Source organism: Triticum urartu, chromosome 2A, assembly GCF_056163025.1.
Source record: "Triticum urartu cultivar PI428250 chromosome 2A, HENAU_Tu73, whole genome shotgun sequence".
NCBI lineage: Eukaryota > Viridiplantae > Streptophyta > Magnoliopsida > Poales > Poaceae > Triticum > Triticum urartu.
Window position 1 is genome coordinate 305,485,287 of NC_141874.1, and position 27,572 is coordinate 305,512,858.

Here is a 27,572-nt window from a genome sequence, read left to right on the forward strand (position 1 = left end):
CGACAATGCTCATTAACTGCTCCCTCTCCAGCTTGCTCCTGTTCATCATGAGCTTCTACAGTATCCACGAGACCCTCCACCAAGAGATCGGAAAATATCAAGGGCACTTCTACTGGGCCGGTGAGGGGGACAAACAGAAATACCATATGGTTAGCTGGCCCGACATCTATAAGCCCCGTAACCAAAGCGACCTCGGGATCATGTCGTCTAAATGCATGAACATCGCCTTGCTAACGCGTTGGTTGTGGCGGATCGTGAATGGTGAGGGCGGCCTCTAGCTGGACATCATCCGGAACAAATACCTTTGTTGGCAGCCGCTAGACTTTTATCAGCGGTCTGGCGGCTTCCAATTCTAGCAATCGGTCATCCAGGGTCCTTCGCATTCGGACCTCCATTGAGGTGGGATTAGGGGCCTCCACCCTGTTCTGGCTGGAAAGGTGGGTCGGGGACACCCCCTTCACCGCACGATTCCCAGCCATGTTCGACATTGTGGCCGAACCTAGAATCTTCGTCGAGATGACCCTTATTGACTTAGGGCGTCTCGCATTCCGGAGGTCATTTGGACCCCTGAAACTTGCCTCCTGGGAGGACCTTCTTGAGTGCATCGCCCTGCATCCCCTTGACGTGGATCAATCGCTCGATCACATCTCCTGGCGCTTGGAGACATCCGACCGGTTCTCAACCAAATCTCTCTACCAGGCTATTGCGTCTGTTCTTGCTCCCGCGCCATTTGTCCAGATTTAGGTGATTAGACTCCCTCTGAAGATTCGCATCTTCCTCTCGCAATGGATTCGGGGCCGAGTCCCCTCTGGAGTAGAGGTGCTCAGGCGGAATGGCCCTGGTGACGGACTCTACCCCCTATGCGGACGGAGGAGGACTCTAACCACATCTTCACGTGCGTCTCCGCTCAATTCCTTTGGAGTTGCTTCCGTGAAGCGGTCGGTGGACAGTGGTGCCACACCAACTTCCCTGACCTATTTACAGAGATCTAGGCTTCCTCCAACGGGATCACCACATTAGATGGTTGGGCATTGGGGTGCTCTCCTGCACACTTTGGACCGTTAGTAATAAACTTGTGATCCAATGAATTCCTCTTCAACGTGGTACTGACACGTTGTTTAAAAATTGTGGATATATGCAGCTTTGGCGGCCGCTTAGCCGTCCTCAGGATCGGGACGCCATCAACATAATCATTGCAGATCTTCGTTCAATGGCCATGAGACTGGCGCCTCCGCTTCTTCCTACCTCCAGAGCCGGATTAGGCCTTGTGCCTTTTGTTGTTGTTGCCGTCGCGGTTTCGTTTTTTCTTTTAGGGCTTCTTGAGCCGTGTCCTCAACAGAACCCTTGTACCCTATTTGTTCTGTCTTTTCTGCTACCTTCTGTGTGCGTGTGCGGTGTGAACTATTGTTAGATTCGTAGCTCCGATGCTTTGTTTTATTTACAAAATGAGACAAAAGCCTTTTTCGATAATAAAGACACCAAGGTAATAAAGACAGAGGGCCTCGAAGGAAAAAGATCGAACAAACGCCGCTAGGAACGACGAAAGGCCTCATGGAATCCGAGTCATCATAGTGGGCTCTACGAAGTAGCCGCCACCCACCCACTTGTGCGCTCCGGCATTTCTCAAAAATAAAATAAAATTTGTGCGCTCCGGCTCTTCTCGCGACCGGCCTTCTCCTCCTTCGCCGTCTTCCAACCAACCACTCCTCCCCTGTCCCAATCCCAGAACCTCGCGGGCTCATTGCAGCACACCTGCGCTGCGCGAGATGGTCCCCGCAGGCCACCACCTCCTCCTTTTTGCGCTCGCTTCCCTCGGGGGCGCAGCGGCGGCCGGCGCCGGCAAGGGGTTCTGCTCGGCGGAACCGTCAAACGATTGTTCTCAGTCGCCGCCGCTCTACTCGAAGGTCACCAGTCCCACTCTCGCACCCGTGCATTTTCAAGGTACTGTACCTCTACACGACCACACTCGGGCGCACTGTGTCGCCCCCTACTCAGATTTTCCGATTTTAGGATGCCCGTGGCCATAGAAAATGTTGTTGTTGTTTTTTATATGATGATCACTCATGCAGTCATGTATCAATTCGCTCAATAAAGTAGTCATGTGTCACAATAAGCACCAACACCATCATACATAGCATGACAAAACCAAACGTCTTACATTATGGGACGGATGGAATACATTCTATGGCCTAATTTAACTGATGGAGCGATAGTGATGGTCCACACAAATAGCGAGCTCTTGGAAAATGGATGCATGCTACTAAGTATACAGCCAAGGAAATGAGAAGGATGTTTTGATTATTAGTCATATCAATGATTGTATGTTGTCCCCGTGGTGCAGTAGGGGCCACTCCTTTTCCACATTTTTAGATCATACAAGCTCTTCCACTGGATGCGGGATTGCAATTTAGTGGTGGTTTTATGACTTGGTAGCACTGTGGAGGTGATGGTGTTAGATCAAATGGCAGGTGCAATAGTGTCATGGGCGCATATGTGAGGAAAACCAGGTTCGAATATCTTGTTCCATTGTTCTTCTTAGAGCATCTGTCGACCCCTGTCGTTCGGTGGGCTCGCCATCTGCGACCTGCACCGTTCGAGCATCGCTCTTCGGGCGCGCTGGCTTGGGCTGCAAGTGATTGACCCAGAGCGACCCTGGAGCCACCTGCACCTTCGCATCGACGAGGAAGTGAACTAATTCTTCCGGGCCTCCATGACCTGGCGCATTGGGGACGGTAGGACTTGCCGCTTTTGGTGCGACCATTGGCTGGATGGCCAATCCATAGCTGAGATTGCACCGTCCATCATTGCGCTTGTTCCTCGGCGTAGGCGGCGCCTGCGTCTGGTCTGCGACGGGCTACATCAGCAATCCTGGATCCGCGACATCCATGGCTTCCTCGGACCGGTGGCTACGATAGACTACTTTCGCCCGTGGCAGCGCATCCAGCTTGTTCAGCTGTCGGCGGGCCCTGACACGATCACCTGGAAATGGACGGCCAGTGGATCCTACATGGCTACCTCGGCCTACAACGCCTTCTTCTCCGGCTCCACTATTGCGCCCTTCTGGCGCCTCGTCTGGAAAACTTGGGCGCCCACGAATGCCAAGTTTTTCCTCTGGTTGGCTACCCAAGACCGCTGTTGGACGGCCGAGCGTCGAGCACGCCAGGGCTTGCCTCACGACCCCGCATGCTTGCTATGCGCCCAGGAGCTCGAGACTATTCACCACCTGCTTGTCCGGTGTGTTTTCTCTCGGATCACGTGGCGTGAGGTCCTCTCATGGTGTCGACTGCCAATTTCCCTGCCCAGTGACACCGCACGATTCTTCCAGTGGTGGGAGGCCACGGTCGGCACTTGCCCGGCCGGTTTGCGGAAAGGTTTCAACTCCCTTGTCGCGCTCATTGCTTGGGAAACCTGGAAACATCGCAACGCCGCCGTCTTTGATGGGCAGCGGCCGTCTAACACGGTGCTATTGCGGGTGGTCAAAGACGAGGCGAAGCTTTGGGCCCGTGAGGGCGCCAACGGTCTACAGATTGTTATCCCTGTAACCCGATCGATCGTGGTAGTCGAGGCTGAGCACCCTCCATCATGCTCATCTCGCACTCCTCGAGTTGCTCCCCACCCTTCTCTGTTGTACGCGCTTGTCACTCTTCTACCCTATCAATGCAATGATACGCAACAATGCGTATTCCCGAAAAAAAAAGATAGTGATGGTCCACACAAATAGCGAGCTCTTGGGAAACGGATGCATCCTAACTATAATGATTGTATGTTGTCCCTGTGGTGCAGTAGGGGCCACTCCTTTTCCACATTTTTAGATCATACAAGCTCTTCCACTGGATGCAGGATTGCAATTTAGTGGTGGTTTTATGACTTGGTAGCACTGTGGAGGTGATGATGCTAGATCAAATGGTAGGTGCAATAGTGTCATGGGTGCATATGTGAGGAAAACCAGGTTCGAATATCTTGTTCCGTTGTTCTACTTAGAGCATCTCCAACATATGATGTAAAACAACCGCCGTGCCCAAACAACTGCCATTTGGGTCACTTTGGGTCAAAAAAAAACCCGTCTCCAACAGATGATGCCCTATACCTATATGTGCCCCAAATTTTTAACATCAGGCCCAAAATTTTGCTACAAGTGTTGCATATTTGGAATACCTCTAGCGGCTGCCACAAAAATGAAAATACTGCCGCACGAACCCAACCACCCCCGCTGAAACTAATCCCGGCAGCTACCTTGTCGCCGTCCCAGATTTCAGCTGCCCTACGCCATCGCCGCCACCCCGCCGGCCAATCCCGCCGACGAATCCAGCCGTCATCTAGTTGCAGCCAGCCCGAGCTTCCGCAACAGCCGCCGCCGTCGCCGCCCGAATCGGGCCACCCCCGTCTTCGCTGCCGCCGGGTACGTCCTCCCTGCTGCCGAGCTCCTCCGCCATCACCGTGGGAGATTTCCCAGCCGCCACTGCTTCCGCGCCTGCCAGCTGCGAGCTCCACACCGTACCATGGCGTGTGGCGCTGGCCGTCGTGCCACTTCGCGGTGGAGATCCGCAACCCCGATATGGGGGAGATGAAGTGGCTCGGCACCTTTGATACCGCGGAGCAGGTGGCGAGCATGTATGACGTGCGAACGCTCCGGTACTTCCGGCACCGGCGGTGCTCAATTTCGCCGAGGAGGCCGAGTATGTGGATTTCATCGCCCTTCCCATAAGGAAGAGAAGCCACATAAGGAAGAGAAGCCACAACGCCAAGGCCGACGATGCACTCTATATAGCGAAGCTCATTGACGCCAATCTGGAGCTCCTTGCGCTAGACATTGCATACTCCTAGGAGGAGGCGCAGCACAAGAAATTGCATAAGGAGGAGAATCACAAGATCGAAGCCAAGGTCGATGAGTTGTTCGACCAGCTCGAGATGGAGCTCTCCAAGGAGGAGGAGGAGGAGGTGAAGCCGTCGGGTAGGTCTATGACCAATTAATACGAGGCCGGCCCCTCCGGCACCGGGGTGATGGACATCTCCTCCGATAAGGACTTCGACGACTACTGCCAGCATCACGCTACGCCGTATAGTTAGGTCTATCACAATGTACTGCTAGGGATCTATGAGAGTGGTAGTGTTTAAGTTTGTCGTTTCATGTTTAATGTGCAACATTTCGTATTATAGTTCGAGCAATGAATTTATGTGCTTTTAGTTCATTTTTCAAATTTTAGGGCATCTAGAAAAGAAAAAACTTTTCTGGTGCCCTAAAATCTTCTCTCTCCTCACCTAAAATCGTTTTTAGGGCACCAAATTTTTAGTAATCTGCTGGAGCTGCTCTTAATGGTTTTTTTTCCTGTGATGAGACTTGAGACCTTGAGTAATTGAGCTGTGCACTAAGTACTGCTTGATTGTTCATGCAAACTGTGTCTCATATTCCACTCTTATGGGACTAGAACTAGAATGATACCATCTGCAGTCTCTCCAGTTCATCTTGTTTACTTTAATTGTAGTACATTGCCTTCCAGCTATGAATTTTAGATTGTCCTGTCACACCCTTGCTAAGAATCCTATATATTCATTCCAGTTATTGCTTCTGTCTGTATGCATAGGCTTAGAGCCTCGAGAGTTTCGTCATCATTTACTATTAAGCTATGGTTTTATTTTCTTGAAGATGGATGCTCTTATACATTGTCCAGTTAATGCTAATTTTGTTCATTTTGTGGATCTCCAGATTTACCTGGCTTCACACGTAGTGTGTACAAAAAGGATCATGCTTTAATAACACCAGAAAGCCATGTATTCAGTCCTTTGCCTGATTGGTAAGGCTCTGTCTTTCCCGTGTACTCTAATTTCTATGCAAATTATGTGGCTATATTAACACCAACCGTTTATTCTCTCTAGGACCAACACGTTAGGAGCATATTTGATTAGCCCAGCTCTTGGTGCACACTTCACTATGTACTTGGCAAACATGCAAGGTGTGTTGTTTATCCCATTTACTGTCATGTGGTTACAAAGAATGCTATAATCATATGTACTCCCTCGGTTCCAAAATAAGTGTCGTACGGAGGGAGTAACTGCATATATCAACTCATAAGACAAAATACTAGTCAATATAGTTGCTAAACATCAAGTTGGATGATAAGATGCTTATTTACTGGATCTAGTATTTTTGTTCATGTATGGGAACAATAATGATAGCTCTAACTTTTTTATATATAATCATACATGACTTAAGCAACTTTTGTACATCTGGATATGTACTACATTCTCGGGCCAAAATTGCCAAGCTCGGTAGCGCTCAGTTTAAAGTCCTTTCTTTTCTTGTACATCATCACATGTCATATTTATTTTTCTGGAACTAAGTTGTTGGCAAAAGCAGCCTATTAAGGTCCTTGTTGCATTATGCAGATGGATCAAAATCAGCCTTACCACCGAAAGATGTTGAAAGGTTCAATGCTTAACTTGCTAGTTAAACACTCAGACATAGATTAACGGAGGGATTAATTCATTTGTCAGCATCCTTCTCCTTGTCTGACTTGGAATTATCACCACCTCCTTAATGAGATTTCCAGCGCTCCCATTTTATTTCCAGGCTTATCTTTGTAGTTCAAGGCAGCATTGCATTGTCTGTGGAGAGCGGAACAACCCACTCCATGTTGGTAAGATTACATGAATGCATGCTTTTTGTGATTTTTTTATCAAATTAATTGTGTATTTAACAAAGAATTGGGGTACTTTAAATATCACTGATTCCATAATAACCTGCGGGGTTCATATGGAATTGTTTTTGGTTCAGTTATGCATTTCTTCGCACATCAGTTAGTTTCAAGGCAGACTCATACCCAGCTCATTGATATTCTTTCTATTTGTTACTAAGAATTATATTTGACCTTATCATCATATATACCATCATAGCAGATTGTGATCTTGTAATACAGTGTCTCAGTGGTGATCATGTATCTTGGTCTATCTAGTCTTGGTTTGTTGTTATATTGTCATAGCATGTTTGAACTTGTAAAAATGTGAAATAAAGACTACAAAAGGTTGAAATCCGATGCTGATATAGTGATATTACATCAAAGTTTGTGAACAGATAATAACAGTCAAATTTATAAAACAGGAACTGTGTATGGTATTATTAAATTTTCAGATTCAACATTGTTTTCATTATTTGACATGGCTAGATGAATGAAACTGCCACTTATCAGTTATGATTCTTTGGCAGTAAACAATAGGAAAAGTCCATTTGGCTCTTTCATTTTCCCCTCCTCATACTCACTGGGGCAAAATGGTCTTTGCAAAAACCCACTACGGTTTTTCTCATGCAATGTTGTCAACTACAGACTGTGGTTCTTGGGAACTATCCAATGGCATATAAGTTCTCCTGAAGCAACGTAGTTCATCCCACAATCATGATTTTTTCCCCTGACTGTTGCCTCTTTTGAACAACCTTTAAGAAGTAAAGCTTGACCAGGATGGTTTGATTTGATAAATGACTTGATGATGGTTGCAGGTAGACTCTTATGCTTATCTTCCTGCAAACATGAAGCACTCTGTGATATCAGATAAACCAAGCACTCTTGTAATCTTTGAGAGGAGGTGCCCACTGTTTTGCAAATTTGATTTTTATTTACCATTCATGTAGACCTAGCTGCATTGTTCTTGTTGAAGGTCATCTGTCAGTTAAGCGTGTTCTAATTCTCCAAGATTGAATTAAGTTCCATGACAGATATTTTTTTCGAGAAAACGCAAAAGGCCTTTGCGTTTCATTTCATTGAAAAGGTGGGGTGTACGAGTACAATCCTCCTAGGAGGCTGGAATTACATAGCAGGTGCTAGGATCAGTGGACGTCCCATGACTGTGGTAAAACGACCCTGAGTCCTTGTGCCCCTGATGAGGCCCAGGAGCTGAGCTCCGCTTTGATCTTGTCCAGGATCTGTTCGGGAGATGGTCTCGCTTGCTCGAAGACACAATCATTTCTATGCTTCCAGAGCATCCACGGCACTAGTAGGGCGACGGACTGCAGGGCTTTGCGCAATCCTACTGGCGTGGCCTCCTTCGCGCGCAGCCACCAGTCCATGAGGTTGGCCTCGTGCTCCGGGACAGGGGCCGGGATGCGTAGCCATGTCAGGGTTGCGTGCCATGTCTGACGGGCAAAGGGGCACGCAAGCAGCAGGTGTTGGATCGTCTCGGGCGCTTGGTCGCAAAGGAGGCAGCGGGGGTGGTGCTGTAGTCCTCGACGAGCAAGCCTGTCTGCGGTCCAACACCGGTCTTGGTTAGCCAACCAGTGAAAAAATTTCACTCGCGGTGGTGCCCGCTCTTCCAAATGAGCTTCCAGGAGTGGCAGGCCGTCGATCCCTGGAAAGTGGCCAAGTAGCATGATTGCGTGGAGTAAGTCCCGTTTGTAGACCATTTCCAGCGCAGCTTGTCCGGCTCGTTGGAGAGTGTCGTGCGCATCACGTCCTGCCACAGCAGCAGGTATTGCCCGATCTCGTGGACCCCGAGGGTGCCATGAATGTCGTGCGCCCACGCGTTCCCGGCGATGCCGGCAGCCACAGTTGTCGACTTGCGGCGTCGCATGGGGATACACTCGTAGAGCAGGGGCGTGATCTCTCGGATGGATTGCCCGTGCAGCCATCGGTCTTCCCAAAAAAGGGCAGTCGAGCCGTCTCCAAGCACCATGAATGTGGATGCGAAGAAAAGGGCTCGCTCATCGGCGGTGAACTGCAGGTCTAGGCCTTGCCACGCGCGCTCACTGTCCGTGCGGGCGAACCAGAGCCAGCGCAAGCGCAGCGCCAGCCCGGCGCGCTCCAGGTCGCGAACTCCGAGTCCGCCATATTCGATCGGGCGACAGACATGTCGCCAGTTGACGTGGCAGTGTCCCCCGTTTGCAGCCGCGCGTCCCGCCCAGAGAAACCCTCGCTGGATCCTTTCGATTTGTCGCAGGGTTTTCTTTGGGGGCGCTAGTGCCAGCATTTGATGGACGGGTATGGCACTTAGCACTGATCTCACCATGGCCAGCCGCCCTGCTCTATTCATCAGCCACGCCTTCCACGCTGGAAGTTGCCCAGTCACTGAGTCGACAAGGGGTTGCAACATGGCAACAGAGGGGCGTCGCGTCGTCAGCGGGATGCCGAGGTATTTGATAGGCAGGTCTGCAACCGGGCATCCCAGCTGCTCTATCAATGCTGCAGTCTCATCGGTGCCATGAAGGATCATAGCTGAGCTTTTGGCATAGTTCACCTGTAGGCCAGAGGCCGTGCCGAACATGTGAAGAATCCCTTTGACTGCGTCGACATCCCCGGGTTTGGCGTTGCAGAATAGCATCACGTCGTCGGCGTAGAGTGAGATAGCCGGGATGTCGCGTCAAGGATGTAGCTGTTGCAGAATACCTTCCTGGAAGGCGTGCCGCATGAGGCGACCGAGGGTGTCGACGGCAAGCACAAAGAGCTGGGGTGATACTGGGTCTCCTTGGCGCAGTCCGCAACGGTGCCAGATTGGCGGGCCGGGTTCCCTGTTGAGCATGACGCGGGTGCTGGCCGTGGACAGGAGGATTGCGATCCACTCCCTGAAGCGGTCGCCAAATCCGTACTGGCGCAAAACCTCGAAGAGGAAGGGCCATGATAGGGAGTCAAAGGCGCTCGTTAGGTCGAGCTTGATCATGATCCTCGGAGCTCCCAGTTGGTGCAGCAGCCTTAGTGATTGCCTGACGAGGACGAAATTGTCGTGGAGGCTCCGGCCGGCGATGAATGCATTTTGGTTGCGGCTCACCAGGCTGTCCAGCTTTGGGGCGAGACGCAGCGATAGGGCCTTGGCGAAGATCTTGGCCACAAGATGGATAAAGCAGATCGGCCTGTAGTCACCAAGTTGATGGGCATCAGCACGCTTGGGTAGTAGCGTCAGGAGCGCTTGGTTCAGTTTGCTGAAGCCGCGCCCACGCATCTCGAACAGCAGTTGGAAGACATCAAGCAGGTCTTGTTTGATGATGCTCCAGCACGCCCGGAGAAATTCTGCTGTGAATCCATCGGGCCCCGGCGCCTTACGCGGCGACATGCGCTTTATTATGTCCCATATCTCTTCCAGGCTGAATGGTGCGTCGAGGCACGCCAGGTCAGATGGCTCGATGAGCTGGGACAAGTCGAGCGTGTGATCCCTGTTGACGGCAGTGCCGAGCAAGCCGTCGAAATGCGTGAAGGCCGCTTGAGCCATCTGCTCGTGGCCTGTGAGTACTTGCCCGTTGATGGTGATGCAGTGCATGCGGTTCTTCTGCTGGCGGTAGGAGCACTGCCGGTGAAAGAAGCTGGTGTTGGCGTCTCCGTCCTTGAGATTGGCGATGCGTGATCGTTGCCTGGCGATAGTGCGCTCCATGGAGGCAAGGCCGAGGTAGGCGATCTTGGTCTGCTTGTGCAGCCAATCTTCCGGCGGTGAGAGCACGCGGTCCTCCATGGCCTTGTCGAAGCGCAGGATGAGTTCCCGGCAGATGGCCATCTTGTCTCGGATGTTGCCGGTGGTCTTGGCGCTCCAGCTTGTGAGCCGTCGGGCTGTGGCCTGTAGGCGCAGCACAAGACGCCGGAAGGGGTCGGGGTCGTGGACAGAGCCCCAAGCCGCAGCGACCGTGTCATGGAACCCGTCCAGGCGCAGCCACTAATCCTCGAAGTGGAAGCGCCGATGGGCCGTCGGTGTGGGCGAGCAGTCCAGTAGGAGGGGGCAATGGTCCGATACGACTGATGCGAGGCAGCGCAGATGGCAATCGGTGTGCGCATCCTCCCAATCGGACGTGCATAGCACCCGGTCCAGGTGCACCAGGGTCGGGGGGATTGCTCGTTAGACCATGTGAAACGGCGTTCGTTGAGGTATACCTCCTTCAGGGCGAGGTCGTTAATGACGCGGCGAAACCTGCCCATCATGCGCCGGTTCAATCCGCCGCTGCTCTTGTCCTCCGCGCGATAGATGAGGTTAAAGTCTCCACATAGCATCCAAGGTCCAATGCAATCCGCACGGATGTCACGCAACTCCTGCATGAATGAGTTCTTATCCGCGTCCTCTTAGGGTCCGTATACGACGGTCAGCCCACCAAGGCGCGCCGGTGGCCGTGGTCACCTTGCCTGTGATCGCATTCGTGGTGAATACCGGGTCCGTGATAGTCACGGCCCTGCTCTTCCAAGCCAGGAGGATGCCGCCGCGTGTGCCCAGCGCCGGGAGGTAGGTGTAGTCGTCAAATTCTGGTCCAAGAGTATCCAGGACAACAGACGAACAAATCAACGCCATTTTAGTCTCCTGCAAGCATACAACCGATGCCCCAGTGGTGTCCAGTAGCGATCTAATGGCGATGCGTCGGGCGCGCGCATTGAGTCCGCGTACATTCCAAACAGCGACCTTAAGGCCGTGATCCATGGGAACGGGATCGACGGTAAGGTAGCCGGCCGGGCCTAGTTCGCGTCTGTGTTATTGACGCGCGCCGAGATTGTAGGCGACGTAGCGAGGCATGCTGGGATCTCACGATCAATCAGGGTCGCGATGGCCTTGATCACCGTCAACGGGATGGGTACCGCGAACATTCCTTCATAAGTCTTCATCTCGGTCGTTGTTATCTTCTGGTTGATGCCCACGATCCCTAGCGTGCGGAGAAGTTGCACCTGCGCCCTGCGCTCGGCGGTAGGCGGTGGCCCAGCGGTGGTGGCAGATGCCGAGCGTCCGCGTCGAGGGGAGTAGTTAAGCGGGCGACGCGGCTGTTTCCCAGGTGTCAGTAGCGCCGCGCATACCTGCTTAGTGGTGGCGGCAAGGAATTCGCCCAACGTCCACGATCGTTGCGGCGCGGCGCGGCCTCTGGTGCGGCGGAGAGTGATGGGCGGAGAAGCATAGCGATCAGGCACAGTTGGACGCGGACTAGGGGTGGTGCATGCGGCCACGGGGGCAACTGGTGTGGTGGGGTTGTTGTTGGGCCTTCCTGGCGTCGCATGCTGGGCCTGACCCCGTTGCAAGATTGTAATGGGGCCTCTTGATGGGGAGGGTGGGATCGGCGGCCCATCAGCTGCGATGGGGTTTCTTGGTGGGGAGGGCGGCAAGGGCGGTCCTTCATCAGCAGGGCCTGTCGGGCAGGCAGGGGTTGTGGCCTCTCGCATCTCCCCATCTGGCGCGTCGCGGGGGTGGGGCCGCGTGGACAGGTCAGCGCATGCGCCCGGTCCCGCTGACGGGGAGTACGTGTGCAAAGAACCGCTTTGTCCCGACAGGCCGGTCTGCTCGGCTGGCTCCTCAGGCTGCGAGTCTGGCACCTCGCTCAGGGCGGCCAGGTCCCGACAAGCCATCGGATCATGTGAGCCAGCGGTTGGCCCAGCGGGATCCTCCTCGGGCTCGGGGGCTGGGGCGGAGTTTGAATCTGTGGAGGCTTCTGATGGCCCTGCAGCCAATGACGTCTCGCCAGCAGCCGTGGTGGCCCCGACCCTGGCATATCCTGTGGCGGTCGCAACCTTGCGCGCCTGGTCCATGCCAAAAGTGTGCCTTTGCCTCCTCTTGCTTTTCCATTTTCTGGAGCGGCGACGAGATTGGGTGGGCCCCTGCTGACCTGGCCATGGCAGCATGCCGTTCCTCGTGGTGGGCGCGGGCGGCCGCGGCACCACGCCGGCCGGAGTGGGCCAAGAGGAGGCCGTGTTCACCCCGTCAATGCGGCCGGAGCGGTCGCCGGCGTGCCAGCCCAGCGAATCGACGGCCATGCCATCCGCGCGCCCGCCCGGCTGCGCATCAGTCCTCTGTCGCTTGCGGCCGCGTCGGCGGGCGCGTCCGCGGCCAGGTCCTTGGTCTAGGCCTGGTGGGTTACCGGCGCCACTCTTGTCGCGGTCGGTGTCGGCCTGGAACCCGGTGGAGGCCGGCTGGATCATGTCGGCGCGCGTGATCACAATGGAGATGGGGAACGTGAGCGTCCTGATGGTCGGCGCTTTGGAGCTTATGCGCGAGGGAATCTGCTCGACGATCTCGAGGATGGCGGCGCGGCGGATGTGGGCGGGGTCGTGCGTGCGGCCAGATAGCCGGAAGGTGGCCAGGTCGTCCCACGAGCGCGTGCGAGGATGCAGACGCTCGATCCAACAGCTTTCCCCCAAAATGTGCTCCGCTGTTGACAGGTGCCAGGCTTGGGCTGGAATGCCGCGGAGTTCTAGCTCAACGCGGTACTCGAACACACCAGAGCCGGCATGGGCGAGCTTGCTCCATGGCCGGAGTGAAAGGGAGAAGCACGGAGAGTTGATGAAGTGGTCGCCGTCGAGGCGGCGCTTGGTGGTGTGGGAGGAGCAGAGGATAAGGAAATCCTCGGGGTGGTGCTCGTGGACCGTGAAGTCACCCTCCGAGAGCTCGAGCACGCTGATGAGCAGGTCGGACACCTCGGTCGTGGACACGGATGACCTGTTGCCGGTGATGGAGGCCACCATTGCGCGGGCAAGCACCTGCTCGGCCTCCTCCATCTCGACGGAGTGCGCCATGATGACTCTCACGGGCTCCAGGGAGCGCGGCATGGGCGCGAGGACCATCTGGGCTGCGGGAGGGGTGGGAGGCGTGGCCGAGACGACGCGGCGGCGAGGCGGTGGGCTGGCGTGGCCCCTGCTGTTCCCGGGGCGCAGACCGTCGCAGGAGCGGGAGTCGTGGCCGGAGGTGAGGCAGCGTCTGCACCGGATTTCATTGGTGCAGTCGCGCACGCGATGGCGGTGGTCCAGGCAGCGGAAGCAGAGGCCGGCGACCTCCTCAAGGGAGGGGTTGCGGCGGCGGAGTGGCGGAGGGCTGGGCGTGGCAGCCGGGCGGGGGCGACGGCGGTTGTGTCGCCTCGGCTGTTGGAAGCCGTCGGCGTCGATCGCGGTACCATTGGAGACGCGGTGCACCTCCGAGCGTGGGCCGAGGCGGGTCTTGGCAGGCCGCCTGCTCGGTTCCGCCGCGTGGCTTGGGGCAGCCGTCACCGGAGGCGCAGGGGGCGGAGGCGGAGTCCGGGCGACGTCGCTGTACGAGCGCGCGGAGGACTCGCTCCCCGAGTCGAGACAGCGGTCACCGGAGGACACGCGCTCGTCGGAGAGGGTCGCTCGGCGGTCGACAGGGTCAGCACCAGAGGACGCCATGGCCGCGGGCTTGGGGGGGGGGGTCGATGGTGGGGCTGGTGGAGGAGGAAGGCTGGGTGGCGCCGGGGCTTGCAGGGGACGCTGGCGAGGTTGGTGGAGGGGGAGGGCTAAGCGGAGCTAGGTGGGAGAGCGGAGCGGAGCGGAGCCCATTCCCTTCCTCCCATGACAAATATTGGCCTACATCTAGTCAATTATTATTGTAACCATTGCCCCTTTTCCCCTTTTATTCTGAACACGATTCACTTAACTCAGGTACAACTGTACATGTGTCTTTCATCAGTGCTTTTTTGCTGTTTTCTGCTAACTCAATTAATACCAAGTTCTGTTGCAATTATGTTCCTTTAGGTACACAGCCATTGGGGATTACCATGCTGATCTAGTTGTTGGTTCAACAGATAAGCAACCCCTCCTTGAAACCCCAGGAGAGGTACAACATTTTTCTTTGCATCATCTTTCCTACAATATCTAGGATCCTATTAACTTGGATTGCCTGCCATTTATTAAGTCTTTGTTATATAGTACTACATGTATTCCAGATGAAGGAACCACTAATCAACAAACTTATGGATGTATATATTAACATGTGGCTTGCTTTCACTCACAAATTTGTCTTGTTTCTGATCGTCTTTGCCACATAGACTCCTTGCCAACTTTGAACGTCCATAAAACATTGTTGCTTTCTTTCCTGTTAAAATGTTCCGTCTTCTGTGCTGGCCTGAAATTCTTTGCCTCTTGTTCACCAGGTATTTGAGCTGAGGAAGCTGCTACCCACTTCTCTACCTTATGACTTTAATATTCATGTAAGTTTGATTATCTTTTGCTGGTTAAGTTGCTTATTGTGTCATAAATTGTTCGACCCAACGTTGAGTTCCAGCCAACCAGGCATTTTATTTAAAATCATTTCTTGTCCACTTCGAGTTAATCATCAACTTCCATCACAATAAAAGGGGAGTTGTTCACTGACTTTCAGCTGAACAAAGAAATATTTTACATGTTGAAGCATTTGTTGTGGGAAAAGGTTTTGCGCCACTCTTATTAGAGGGGACCAGTAAGAATCTTACAAAATATACCGTACAACTCAGAATTACATTGATGGCTTATTTTCGGGTTAGGTGTTGTGGGCCCCACAACATAACATAAAGTCTGAAGTTGTTCATTCAGATTAGAAGTGTCTGCTTCTGAATTTTGATTGAAGAACGACTTTCTTGATATGCTTCTCCCTCACTTACAGATAATGGACTTTCAGCCAGGCGAGTATCTCAATGTGAAGGTATGTACATCTTTGTGTGTATATTATGTTACTTTTAATAATTTTGATAATGCCTGTTTGGGGCGAACTGTGATCATATTCTGTTTTTTAATCTAAAACTTCTCACCAGAGGATATGTGATGCTATTTTCTATGCATACGTTCACAGCAGTAACACCGATCCTATTCTGAAGCCTCAGTCTTCTTTTTCGATTTGATTCTACTAGGAGGTTCATTACAATCAACATGGGCTGCTGCTTTTAGAGGGACAAGGAATATATCGATTGGGAAATAGCTGGTAAGGATGCAGTATAAATTTTCTTGTTTGTTTTATGACGAGAGATGGAAGTTGTTTCATGAAAGAGGTCATATCTTGGTTCTGATGCACTAGAAGATGTGCGCTCCATAGTCATTGCCGAACAGGCAATTACTCCACCTTATTGACACACAGTGTGAGGGACTGGATGGAGTTCTCTCGATTGGATTCACTAGTAGCTCGAATTCGGATAGCTGTATTGGATTACAACGAACTAGGGATTACAAGAATGGGGAATTGGAAAGTAGGTAGCCGCCGTTGCCGTTTGCCTGATCCACTGGATGATTGGCTTGGAGGTCGAGGCTAGGTTAAGTAGTGGCAGCCGCTGGGCCGGGCCACACTTACACCCACTCCGGCCCACTCACTCGAGGGTTGCTCTTGCGAGCCCGCGGCAGTCTTGGTGGCGTGGGCAAGCCGTTGGGGTCGCTGCGTGGCGGGGCCGCCATGTCAGGTGTGCTGACATCCCCCCTTCTTGAGCAGAAGCTTGTCCCCAAGCTTCAGCGGCTGGGAATCGAGCTTGCAGAGCCACTTTGTCCTCCCATGAATCAGCCACTGCTGCTGGGTTGGATCACCGGACCAGCACTTGTTCCACCATAGCCCCGCGCCGTTTGCGCCAGCGACGTTCAAGGACTGCCACTGGCACTGAAGGTATGTCAGGATAAGTTGGGAGCTCACTGGAAGCTGTCATACCTGGGCCAAGTGCTCGCTTGAGCTGAGATACATGAAAGACGGGGTGCACTTGCGCCTGGGGTGGCAGCTGAAGCTTGTAGGCCACCTCGTTGACCCGCCCAATAATCTTGAAGGGCCCAAAGAAACGGAAGGCCAGCTTGTGACAGGCGCGGGAAGCCACTGAAGTTTGGATATAAGGTTGCAGCTTAAGATAAACTGAGTCGCCCACCTCAAAGGCTCGGAATGATCGTTTTTTGTCAGCTTGTTGCTTCATGCACTGCCTCGCTCGGTGAAGATGCTGTTGGAGCAGGTCTTGCACAACAACGCGTTCATCCAGCCAAGAACGAAGGGCCGGAACTGAACAAGCGGTCGTTGAAGTAATCCCCCTATTGTCGTGGTTCATGTCCATACATGGCACGAAATGGTGACATCCCAATGGCAGAATGATGGGAAGAGTTGTACCAGAATTGGGCAAGTGGAATCCAGTAGCTCCATCGACGGGGACACGCCTGCGTGAAGCAGTGGAGGAAGGTTTCCAGGCACTGGTTAACCCTCTCCGTTTGGCCATCCGTCTGCGGGTGGTTGGCTGAACTCATTCTGAGACCCGTGCCTGCATACTTGAAGAGTTCTTGCCAGAAATGACTTGTAAATACCGGATCACGGTCAGACACAATCGACCCTGGAAATCCATGTAGCCGGTAGACTTGGTTCATGTATAGCAGTGCTACTTTGGAGGCTGTATAAGGGTGTGCTAGGGGCAGAAAGTGAGCAAATTTTGTCAGCTTGTCGACGATTACCAGAATGCAGTTCACACCTCCAGAAGTTGGGAGTCCGTCGATGAAATCCATTGTGATCATCTCCCAGGATTCCTTGGGCACCGGCAAGGGTTCGAGCAGTCCAGGGTAAGCGGCTCGGTCTGGCTTGGCCTGTTGGCAAGTAGGGCAGCAACGTACATAGTGTTGAATGTGTGTTTTCATTTTGGCCCAAGCAAAGAGACGGCGTACCCGGCGCCATGTTACTGGGAAGCCCGAGTGGCCTCCAAGAGGGGTATCATGAAACGCCTTGATAATCTGCTGTTGCATTGCTGTGCTGCCTCCTAGCCAGATGCGTCCCCTGAATCGTAAGATGCCTTGCTCGAGAGTGAAGCGTCCTTTTGGATCTGCTCTAATGGCTAACTGTTCCAGCAGTTTCTGGGCTTGTGGATTTGAATTGTAGCTGGCAATGATGTCTTCCATCCAACTAGGTTGACAAGAGGATATGGCTTGCAATTGCTCAGCGTGGGTAGCACGGGAAAGAGCATCCGCACCCCCATTTTCTGTCCCTTTTCTGTACTTGATGGTGTAGCGAAGACCGAGAAGCTTGGTAAATGCTTTTTGCTGCCAAGGGGTCGTGAGTCTTTGCTCTTCTAAATGCACCAGGCTCTTCTGATCAGTCTGTATGACGAATTCGCTGTGTTGGAGATATGGGCGCCATTGGCCTACGGCCACTACCACTGCCAGATATTCTTTTTCATAGGTGGACAACCCCCTATACTTGGGTGACAGTGCTTTGCTCATATAGGCAATTGGGTGCCCCTGTTGCTGCAGGATTGCCCCGACGCCAGCGTCGCATGCATTTGTTTCGACGACAAAAGGCTTTGAGAAGTCCGGTAGGGCAAGTACAGGAGCAGTAACAAGACCTTGTTTCAGTAGTTGGAATGACTCCTCAGTCGCTTGCGTCCAGACAAATGGGGTTCCTTTCTTGAGGAGGTTGAACATTGGCCGCGCCACAATGCCAAAGTGTCGTACGAATCGGCGCTAGTATCCTGCCAGGCCTAGGAAACGCCTGACTTCCTTAACATTCACTGGTGTAGGCCATTGAGCTACTGCCTGCACTTTGCTTGGCTCGGTGACCACACCTTTGTCACTGATCACGTGGCCCAGGTAAGATAACTGGCGCTGGCCAAAACAACATTTCGAAGCCTTGACCTTCCATTGGTCGCGACGCAACAGCTGCAAAACTTGCGCCAGATGGGCAGCATGATCCTTCAAAGTACGGCTGAAGACTAATATGTCGTCAAAGAACAGCAGCACACACTTGCGTAAGAGAGGATGCAAGGTGTCAGTAACAGCCCCTATAAACGTCGCCGGTCCTCCTGCCAGTCCAAACGACAGCACCAGGAACTCGAAGTGCCCAGAATGAGTTGTGAAGGCTGTTTTGTATTCTTCACCGTCAGTAATACGGATCTGGTGATAGCCTGCTCGAAGATCAAGTTTGGAGAACCAGACTGCTCCGTGTAGTTCGTCAAGCAGCTTCTCAATTACTGGTACTGGAAATTTGGGCACTGTGGTCATAGCATTGAGATGGCGATAATCTACGCAGAGGCGCCATGTGCCGTCCTTCTTTTTTACTAAAATCACCGGGGATGCAAACGGGCTAGCACTGCGTCTGATGACACCCTGTTTGAGTAGTTCTGCCACTTGTTCCTCAATCTCTGTCTTATGCTCAGGTTTGTGCCGGTATGGACGAATGTTCACTGGTTGTGCCCCTGGCACCAGTGGTATGTGATGGTCACAGTTACGCCGAGGGGGAAGCCCTTCCGGTTCTTGAAAAACATCAGGGTATTGCTCCAGTATCGCCTGAATGCATTCGGGGGTAGCCTCTTGTGCTTCTCCGTCCCCCAAGGTGACTTGATACAACTGAACCATGTGTGAGACAGCCCCTTGGCGACACAAGCTGCCTAGCTGCATACTGTTGATAACCGGACATGAAGAAGTTGATGGATGGCCGTGGATATGCACTACCCCACCAGGTGATGGAATAGCAATGTGCTTGCCCTTCCAGTCGACCGTCATCGGGCTGTTCTGCTCCAACCAGTCCATTCCAAGGATGGCAGCATAAGTACCCAATTCCAGAACCTTCATATCAGTCACAAACTCATGTCCTTGCGAAAACCACTTGCACCGAGGAATGGAAGCTCGGCATTGAAGTTCCCCTCCGCCTGCCACTTTGACACGCCCTGCACGAGCCAATGGAACCACTCCTTCCAATCTGGCAGCCAATTGAGCATCTACAAATGATGTGGAGCTGCCGGAGTCCACCAGCATGAGTATTTCGTGCCCCTGGAGCCATGCGTGAACTTGGAATGCCTTTGGCGATGTGTCACCTGTCAGGGCATGCTTGGAAATGGCCATAGCAGTCTCCACCGGCTGCGTTTGCTCATGATCAAGAACAGGATCGATGCCGAAGAGTTCCAGAAGTTCCTCGACCACGTGGAGTTGTACGGTGGTGGGGCATGTATGATCATGGCCCCAGCGCTCACCGCATTTGAAGCAGAGCCCTCGAGCACGTCGATACTCACGTAGCGCCTTGACCTTGGAGCTGTCCGTGCGGGCGCCGTCGAGTCCACGACGATCGACAGCAGCGGGTGTTGCTGGAGCAGGCGTCGGGCGCGGTGGAGGAGGTGGTAGAGGAAGCGCTCCTCCTGGTCGCGGTCCCGTGTCCACCGCACGCGGTGATGGCATCGGTGGTGCTGTCGAGTAGGCGCATCCCGCGACTTCCTCCTGGAGCAAGGCGAGCGAACACGCCGTATCCAGATCCGGTGGTCTCTGCACCAGAACCACAGCACGGATGTCCGCCCGAAGACCCTCGACAAAACGAGTCAAGTAAAAATACGGGTGAGTGTTGTCAGAGTATGAGACCAAATGATTCATTATTGATTCAAAACGCTCAATATAATCTGCAACCGAAGTGGTTTGTCGAATTGTATAGAACTGACGGATCAGATGCTGATGCCTGTCTCTACCAAATCGCGTACAGAGTAAAGCAGCAAAGGATTCCCAATCGTAGTCAGACAATTTGTTCTGAACTGATTGCAACCATATGGATGCAGGGCCAGAGAAATTGAGTGCAGCCATGGGTACCCAAAATGTGGAATGAATTCCAAACATGCCGAAGTACTGCTCACATAATGTCTTCCACAGTTTTGGGTTCTCGCCGGCGAACTGTGGAAACACCACAGAAGGATGGGCTTGTCCCAATCCGCGAGCAGTTGACTAGCATGAGAGAAAGGGGAAACTACAGGACCAGGCGACTGCAGGGAGTACTGACCAGTGCCCGGGAGGGGCGCTGGCGGCGTGGCCAGCCCCTGCTCCTGGTGGAGGAAGGCGTCGCAGTGGTCCTCGGACCCGTGTGCCCGCCCCTGCGCGGTCGGTTCGGCGCCAGGGTGAACGCCGACCGCAGCGAGGGTGGGAGCAGTCGTCGATGATCCCTGCGGTGCCACACCGAGCGCCGCCGCCGCAGGCGGTCGCCCTTGTTGCAGTTCCGCTACCGCGTTGGTGAGCTGATCGACACGATGCTCCAGATCGGGCCGCCACGCGACCAGATCGTCCAGCTTGGCCGTGTGCGCGTGGATCGCGGCCGTGTTGCCTCGGAGCTCGATGCGGAACTCGTCCATGGACTTGGTGATCTTGTCCATGTACTCCTTCATGGTGGAATCCATGGCCTCGATCTGTACGCAGGCTTGACGAAGACGCCTGGTTTCGACGAACAGAGCCAGATCGGAGTAGGGAAGTGGTGGTGGTTGTCTCTGATACCAGATGTGAGGGACTGGATGAAGTTCTCTTGATCGGATTCACTAGTAGCTCGAATTCGGATAGCAGTATTGGATTACAACTAACTAGGGATTACAAGAATGGGGAATTGGAAAGTAGGTAGCCGCCGTTGCCGTTTGCCTGATCCACTGGATGATTGGCTTGGAGGTCGAGGCTAGGTTAAGTAGTGGCAGCCGCTGGGCCGGGCCACACTTACACCCACTCCGGCCCACTCACTCGAGGGTTGCTCTTGCGAGCCCGCGGCAGTCTTGGTGGCGTGGGCGAGCCGTTGGGGTCGCTGCATGGCGGGGCCGCCATGTCAGGTGTGCTGACACACACTAACTTCTACTCCCTCCGTCCCAAAATAAGTGTTTCAACTTTGTACTAACTTTAGTATAAAGTTGTACTAAGGTTGAGACACTTATTTTGGGATAGAGGGAGTAATATGCGGGATTGTTTTTAATATGCATAATTTACCATCTATTATTATTCTTTTTCCGTCCATTGCCCTTCAAATGTTTGCATATTTTTGACTTAGAATTGTGACATTATGTTCTCAAAGCCAAACATACAGTGTTCTTTCCTGAAAGTAAAACGTCAACTGCTGTTTGCTACTGGCATATATTCCATAATGTTCCATATTCCACTATAGAGTATTTTGCATTGATGATACAGGTATCCGGTGCAAGCAGGCGATACCATTTGGATGGCGCCATTTGTGCCTCAATGGTTAGTGTGTGCGAACTTTGCGTTCATCATTGATGGACTTGGCTTTTGTAGGCAGCTCATGGCTGTTGCCTTGCTGTTCCAGGTATGCTGCCCTTGGTAAAACCAAGTCTAGGTACCTGCTGTACAAAGATGTCAATAGGAATCCACTGATATGAGCAAAGGCACTCACTCTTGATGGATGGCAATCGTTCACCATAGAGAGCTATGAAGAGTTCTTCTAGAAGATGGCCTCCAAAAGACATTGCTCCAACTGCTTGCTGGCGAACTGCACAGATTCCAGAGAATCGGTGTAATAAAAATAATAATAGCAAATGAGTACTTGGAAAATTGTGATGTTCATGGCTGCCCATTGGTGCTTGGAGGATGATATGAAATCTGATACTTTTCTCCTTTTTCGAGATTGAACCTTGGAACTTCCATGTATTCGTGTCTGGACAGAAATTGCCGTAGCCGTGACACTTCAGTAATCTCGACTTGCTAATCCGCTGAAAGAAGTTAAATGCATGCATTGATGTAAAGAAGAGGAACAAGTGTCACTTGATTCACTCGATGAAATAGTGGATGTGCAAACCCCTGCGCATGTTATGTCTTTAATCGAGTAAATTAAGTGACTTAGGTCATCTCCAACGGTGACCCGTAAATTTCCTCTCCCATTCGTCTATGGACGGTGCTTGGGACTAGTTCGCGGACACGGATGTGGGAGGCTGCCATCCAAGCCGCCTGATGTGGGAGGCTGCCATCCAAGCCGCCTGCATGCATCTGGCCTCACTCATTTTTTTTAAGTCTGCACATTCAAATAGCCGCATACATACAATTCAAGTGTTCAAGTAGCTGCATTCACTCATTTTTTTAAGTCCGCACGTTCAAATAGCCGCATACATAGAGTACAAACGTTCAAATAGTTGCATGCAACACTAGCTCAAATTTTAAAAAGTTCAAATATTACATTTCAACATTGTTGTCCCCTTTAATTGCCCATTAATGCTTAATCAGATCTTCCTTCAGCTGTTTGTGAGTTGGTCGATGCCGAATTTGTTGATGCATTTGAATAAACTCTTCAAATATGGCTGGATTCTGGTCTGGAAGTTTGATAGGATTACCCATGTTCTCATATTCTAGAGCTGCGGCAGCATCCTCACCCTCATCCTCGACGGTCATTGTTGTGCATGACCACACAACATGTCATCACCTCCCATAAGGTCTCCGGATCCCATTGTTTGGCAGGTCCACGAACAACTGCAAAAAGGATATGCGGAACTCCAAATGTCTCTCGACATCTTTCTAGCTGCTTCTTGTCTTTGGGCAAAATGAGACTTTTTCTAGCTAACTGTGTTAGAGATGGTGCTGATAAAGGTAGCCCACGGAGGATAGATATCGTCAACCAGATAGTATCCCATGTTGTACTCATGTCCATTGATAGTATAGTGGCAAGGAGGAACTTTTCCTTCAGTTATCCTCGCAAACAATGCTGATTGTTGGAGCACATTGATGTCATTGTGAGACCCGGGCATATGCCAAATCCAAAGATCATGTGATGCAACTGCTTCAAGAATGATGGTGGGCTTCTTAACACGACCGTGATATTGACCTTGTAAAGCCTTTGGGCAGTTCTTTCATTTTCAATGCATGCAGTCAAGAGATCCAAGCAAACCTGGGCACCCTCTTGCTTCTGAGATTGCCAAGAGACTCTCGGTGCCTGGCACAGTTGGTTCTCTTAGGTACCGAGGTCCAAACACCTCAACCATGGAAGTTGCAAATCTGACCATGGCATCTCCGCATGTGCTCCCAGACATCCGTAGGTACTCATCCCACGAATCAGCGATCGTGCCATATGCAAGCATCCAGAGTGCGGCTGTGCACTTCTGGTAACCAGAGAAGCCAATCGTTCCCACACCGTCCTTCTTCAAGACGAAGTAGTCATCATAGGACTGGACGCTATGGTACAAACGAACGAAGACAGTCTTGCGCATTCGAAAACGCCGGCCAAAATGGTCAACGAAGAGTGCATCAAGGGAAAAGTAGTCGGTAATCAGTGCCAAATGGCCGCATGCCCTGTTGCGGTTGAGCACTCGATGACCCTTGATCGATCCCTTGAAATTGAGAACATGCTCCTCAGCACACTCCGCATCTTCAAGGACCACCTACACACTATTGCAGGATGGTGCTAACGCAAGACTAGGATCAGAGACCCTTCAACGAATCCGTGTGTGATGCCATAATCGCAAACGGTGGTGTAAAAAACCGTGAAAAAAGGTGCAAAACTTTTGCGATGGAGGATGCATTAAACACAATTCAGATTTTAGTTGTGTGTGCGATGCAGGGCATACGGTTCAGCTCAATTAACTGTTTGTGAGGAACAAAAGAAACGGGCAGTGTTGGGGATATAGTTACTGGAGGTAAACCGGCTAGGCATGGCCGGATTAGCTCCATGAAGATTGAAGCCCATGAAGATGAGAAGATACTGGCGCTTTAAGAAGGCCCAAGGCCCAAAGACGGATTAAAGCCTGTAGATGTGAACCGACTTTATCATGTAAACTTGTATTGTAAGTTAGAGGAATAGAGACCGAGCCGGACACCTCTATGATCCGGCCTCGGGACTCTATAAACCGGCGGGCGTCAACCTGTGTGTATAAAGGGACGACCCGGCCACGGTTTGAGGAGGAAAAAACAACAACTCGAGGGCCATTCAAAGCGGATTCGCTCACTGGTCATCGAAACCCTAACAGTACCAATCACAACTAGACATAGGCTTTTACCTTCATCGAAGGGGCCGAACTAGTATAAACTCCCCGTGTCCCCTTGTCCGGTTTAACCCCTTTAAGCTAACCCGTTGCGATGGCTCCATGTCTAAGTCCTTTCACAAGGACATCTGCCGTGACAAATCCATGACAGTTGGCGCCCACCGTGGGGCTATCGCACGATGGTTTCGAGTTCTTGAAGGGCAGCTTTGATGGACTCAAGGGATACGCTGTGGGCCAGATGACGAAGAGTCGTCGCGGCAAACTCTACATCGACAACGCGGGATGGGGCCCCGAGGCCGATTCAATCGAATACGGGTACCAGGTCCCCTTTGGTGGGATTCACGTCTTCATCGGCAAGATTGGCGAACCGGGCCTTGAACCGGGCCCCGAGGCCGATTCAATTAAGACGGCTCAGCGTGCAAGCCCTTCCCCGGTTCGGCCCATAGCAAAGCATGTTTTCATAGGTGTCGTCCATGGAGCAGAATATGAGGACGGACCGGCATCCCATGGAGAAACTGTTGTCTGCTCCGACGATGAGTCTTCTGGAGAAACCGAATCGCTCTATCAGTTGCAGGATGGCCGGTTTAGTGGAGGTTCCGAGGGCAATAGTATTCCGGACTCCCCTGATCTGCCAATCCGGGCCGCTATCTTCATGGCCGGTACATAATCAGCGCCCCACTCATCAACCGCCGCAGCAATGCTCTCCGGTTCAGCAACAGCCACGCTGGCGGGAGTAGGGAGCTCTGCGCCACCTCCGGCTCAAGTTCTGTCTGACTTGTTCGACGCTTTGGCAACACTGATGGCCGCGGAGGTGGATGCAGCAGCCCGAGATCAGCACAATGCGGAGATCGCAAAGGTGAAAGATCAGATAACTCAGGCTAAAGCGGACCTAGCGGCAGAGAACGCTAGGATGGCTACAGAACGGGCCGAGTTGGAAGCTCAGGCCTACCGGCTTAGGCTGGATCAGAATGCTTCAGAGGAAGTCATGAGAAGAAGATACCGATCGCATCTCCCGCCGAGTTATGAGCCAAGAAATCTCTTCAACATGCCAGGAGCAGGAACTAGTAACCAACCAATATTAAACCGAACGGATGCGCCAGGAACAGGAGCGCCGGTTCAGCCGCGCACGATGGACCCGCCTCGTTAGAACAACATTGTGCCACAGTATGTTCCAACACCCCCCGGGCATTACTCCAACCCGTTGGACAACATTGTGGCCGCCGCTTCACAGTTGGCAGCCCTACCAACCGACGGCGAATCACCAGTTGCGATTGAGGCACGATGGGCCAGAGATCTCCTTCAAACAGCTCTAAACCACCAGCAGGCTTATTCGCACAGTCGTGAGAGGATTCATTCCACCCCCTCGTCCAAGCCGGAGCTACAGCAGGCACGTTGAGGATGAACCGGCCGTGTCAAGCAGTGCACGTCGCCGTAACTCGCCGCGAGGGCACAACCCGGCAGGGGGAGGTGCTAATGCACATGATGTGGTGGATCATGGTCGTGCACGTCGAGAGGCCGAGTTAGCAGCTCTGCATGGAGCCCGTCAACCTACTCCGGTTCACCCTACCGCTTCAGTAGAGCCAGGTGTGGTGTTCAGTTCCTTAGGGGTGCCGTGTCTCACCCCCGCTTTGCGTAATGTGCGACTGTCCAAGGATTTCAAAGGACCTCGTAAGGTACCCAATTACACCACCGATCTGCAACCAGAGGCATGGGTTGAAAGCTACGGGATGGCAATGGAGATGTTAGATGTGGATGAAGCAGTATGTGCTAAATACTTCACCATGATGTTGGAAGGAACACCTCGTACTTGGTTGAAGAGCTTACCAACTAACTCTGTCGGATCATGGGCCAAATTGAAGCACCGATTTATCCAGAACTTCAAAGATACTTGTAAGCAGCCCATGTCAATTGTGGATCTGTCCGCTTGTGTCCAAGAGGATGGGGAGTCCACGACCCATTGGGTAAAGCGGGTCTCAGCTATTTTGCATTCATCGGATTGTATCAATGTAGATACCGCAGTGCTAACGTTGGAGGGCAATTGCCGTTTTCTGCCGCTCAAACAGAAGTTAGGAAGGCTCAAACGTCACTGCAATGATATGTCAACGCTTATGGCCGCTTTGGTTAAGTATGCCGATTCAGATAATACCAAAGACCTTGACTCAGAGGAGGACAAACCGGGGAAAGGGAAAAAGAACGGCAACACCAAGGGTCAGCAGCATAATCCAGCAGGCCATGGGAATAGTGGTAAGCGCAAGGCCGACAACAGTTTGGATTTTGTGGCTAACACCAATGCTCAGGAGAATGGTCAGCGCCGTAAGGGCAAGCAGCCCCAGAGGGGCGGAGGTTCAGGCCCCAATTTGGAGCGCCTGTTAAATCAACCCTGTCCAAAGCATGGATCAAAGGAGAAGCCAACATCGCATCTTTGGAAGGATTGTTATATCATGCGAGATTTCAAGAACTCCAATATGTTTCAATACGATAATGGCCCGCCCGGCGGTTTAGGAGGTGGTTTCCACGGGCTGGGTTACGGAGGCGACATCTCCGGTTCAGGATTTCAGGGCAATCAAACCGGACACAGCAATCAAGGGAACCAGGGCAACCAGGGAGGTTACAACCATCAGGGGAACCACCAGCAGCAGTAGTCGGGTTATCAGAGCAATCCTAAGCAGTTAAATAGTGGGCAATATCATGTCTTCACTACTAGCTTGTGTAAGCGTGATCAGAAGCTTCACAAGAGGGCGGTGAACTCTGTTGAACCGGCGGTGCCTCAGTATTTGCGCTGGTCTGAGCAACCCATTTTATGGAGTAGAGAGGATCACCCGCCCCGGGTTGACAATCCGGGTCATCTGGCCTTAGTGGTGGCCCCTCAAGTTGGGGGATATAAGTTCACTAAGGTACTCATGGATGGGGGAAGTAGTTTCAACATTCTATATTATGATACCTTCCGTTGTATGGGGTTGACATATAAGAATCTTAAACCGTCAAACACCGTTTTCCATGGTGTGGTGCCTGGTAAGTCTGCATATCCAGTGGGCAAGATAGCCTTAGAGGTGGCTTTTGGAGATGATCATGATTCAAGATCAGAAACATTGACTTTTGAGGTGGTAAAAATCAAAAGTCCGTATCACGCTTTGTTTGGGCGACCGGCTTATGCTAAGTTCATGGCGAGGCCGTGTTATGTTTATCTACAGCTTAAAATGCCAGGTCATAAGGGGACCATCACAGTACA

At 52.3% G+C, this 27,572-nt stretch overlaps 2 protein-coding genes and 1 pseudogene across 2 annotated transcripts; 2 read left to right on the plus strand and 1 right to left on the minus strand.

The window, feature by feature from the left end:
* The first annotated feature begins 1,621 nt into the window (after positions 1-1,621).
* On the plus strand, positions 1,622-22,065 carry UGLYAH (ureidoglycine aminohydrolase). Its single transcript, XM_048700257.2, has 12 exons — positions 1,622-1,941; positions 5,705-5,792; positions 5,875-5,951; positions 6,385-6,424; positions 6,569-6,635; positions 7,490-7,575; positions 14,415-14,496; positions 14,813-14,869; positions 15,301-15,339; positions 15,545-15,615; positions 21,549-21,602; positions 21,685-22,065. Exons 1-12 carry the CDS (start codon positions 1,767-1,769, stop codon positions 21,755-21,757), a joined length of 909 nt encoding a protein of 302 aa, XP_048556214.1. The 5' UTR covers positions 1,622-1,766; the 3' UTR covers positions 21,758-22,065.
* LOC147984911 (uncharacterized) lies at positions 1,952-5,698 on the plus strand. The gene has a single exon (XM_087543800.1). It carries the CDS (start codon positions 2,711-2,713, stop codon positions 3,719-3,721), a length of 1,011 nt encoding a protein of 336 aa, XP_087399926.1. The 5' UTR covers positions 1,952-2,710; the 3' UTR covers positions 3,722-5,698.
* On the minus strand, positions 18,099-20,782 carry LOC147984912 (uncharacterized; annotated as a pseudogene).
* Positions 22,066-27,572: the final 5,507 nt, after the last annotated feature.

Excerpts from the sequence above, each read along its gene's own strand:
- UGLYAH (XM_048700257.2), top strand. The coding sequence starts at position 1,767 with ATGGTCCCCGCAGGCCACCACCTCCTCCTTTTTGCGCTCGCTTCCCTC. Across the intron at positions 5,793-5,874 it reads TTCAGTCCTTTGCCTGATTG|GACCAACACGTTAGGAGCAT; the intron begins GTAAGGCTCTGT and ends TATTCTCTCTAG. Across the intron at positions 21,603-21,684 it reads GCGCCATTTGTGCCTCAATG|GTATGCTGCCCTTGGTAAAA; the intron begins GTTAGTGTGTGC and ends TTGCTGTTCCAG.
- LOC147984911 (XM_087543800.1), top strand. The coding sequence starts at position 2,711 with ATGACCTGGCGCATTGGGGACGGTAGGACTTGCCGCTTTTGGTGCGAC.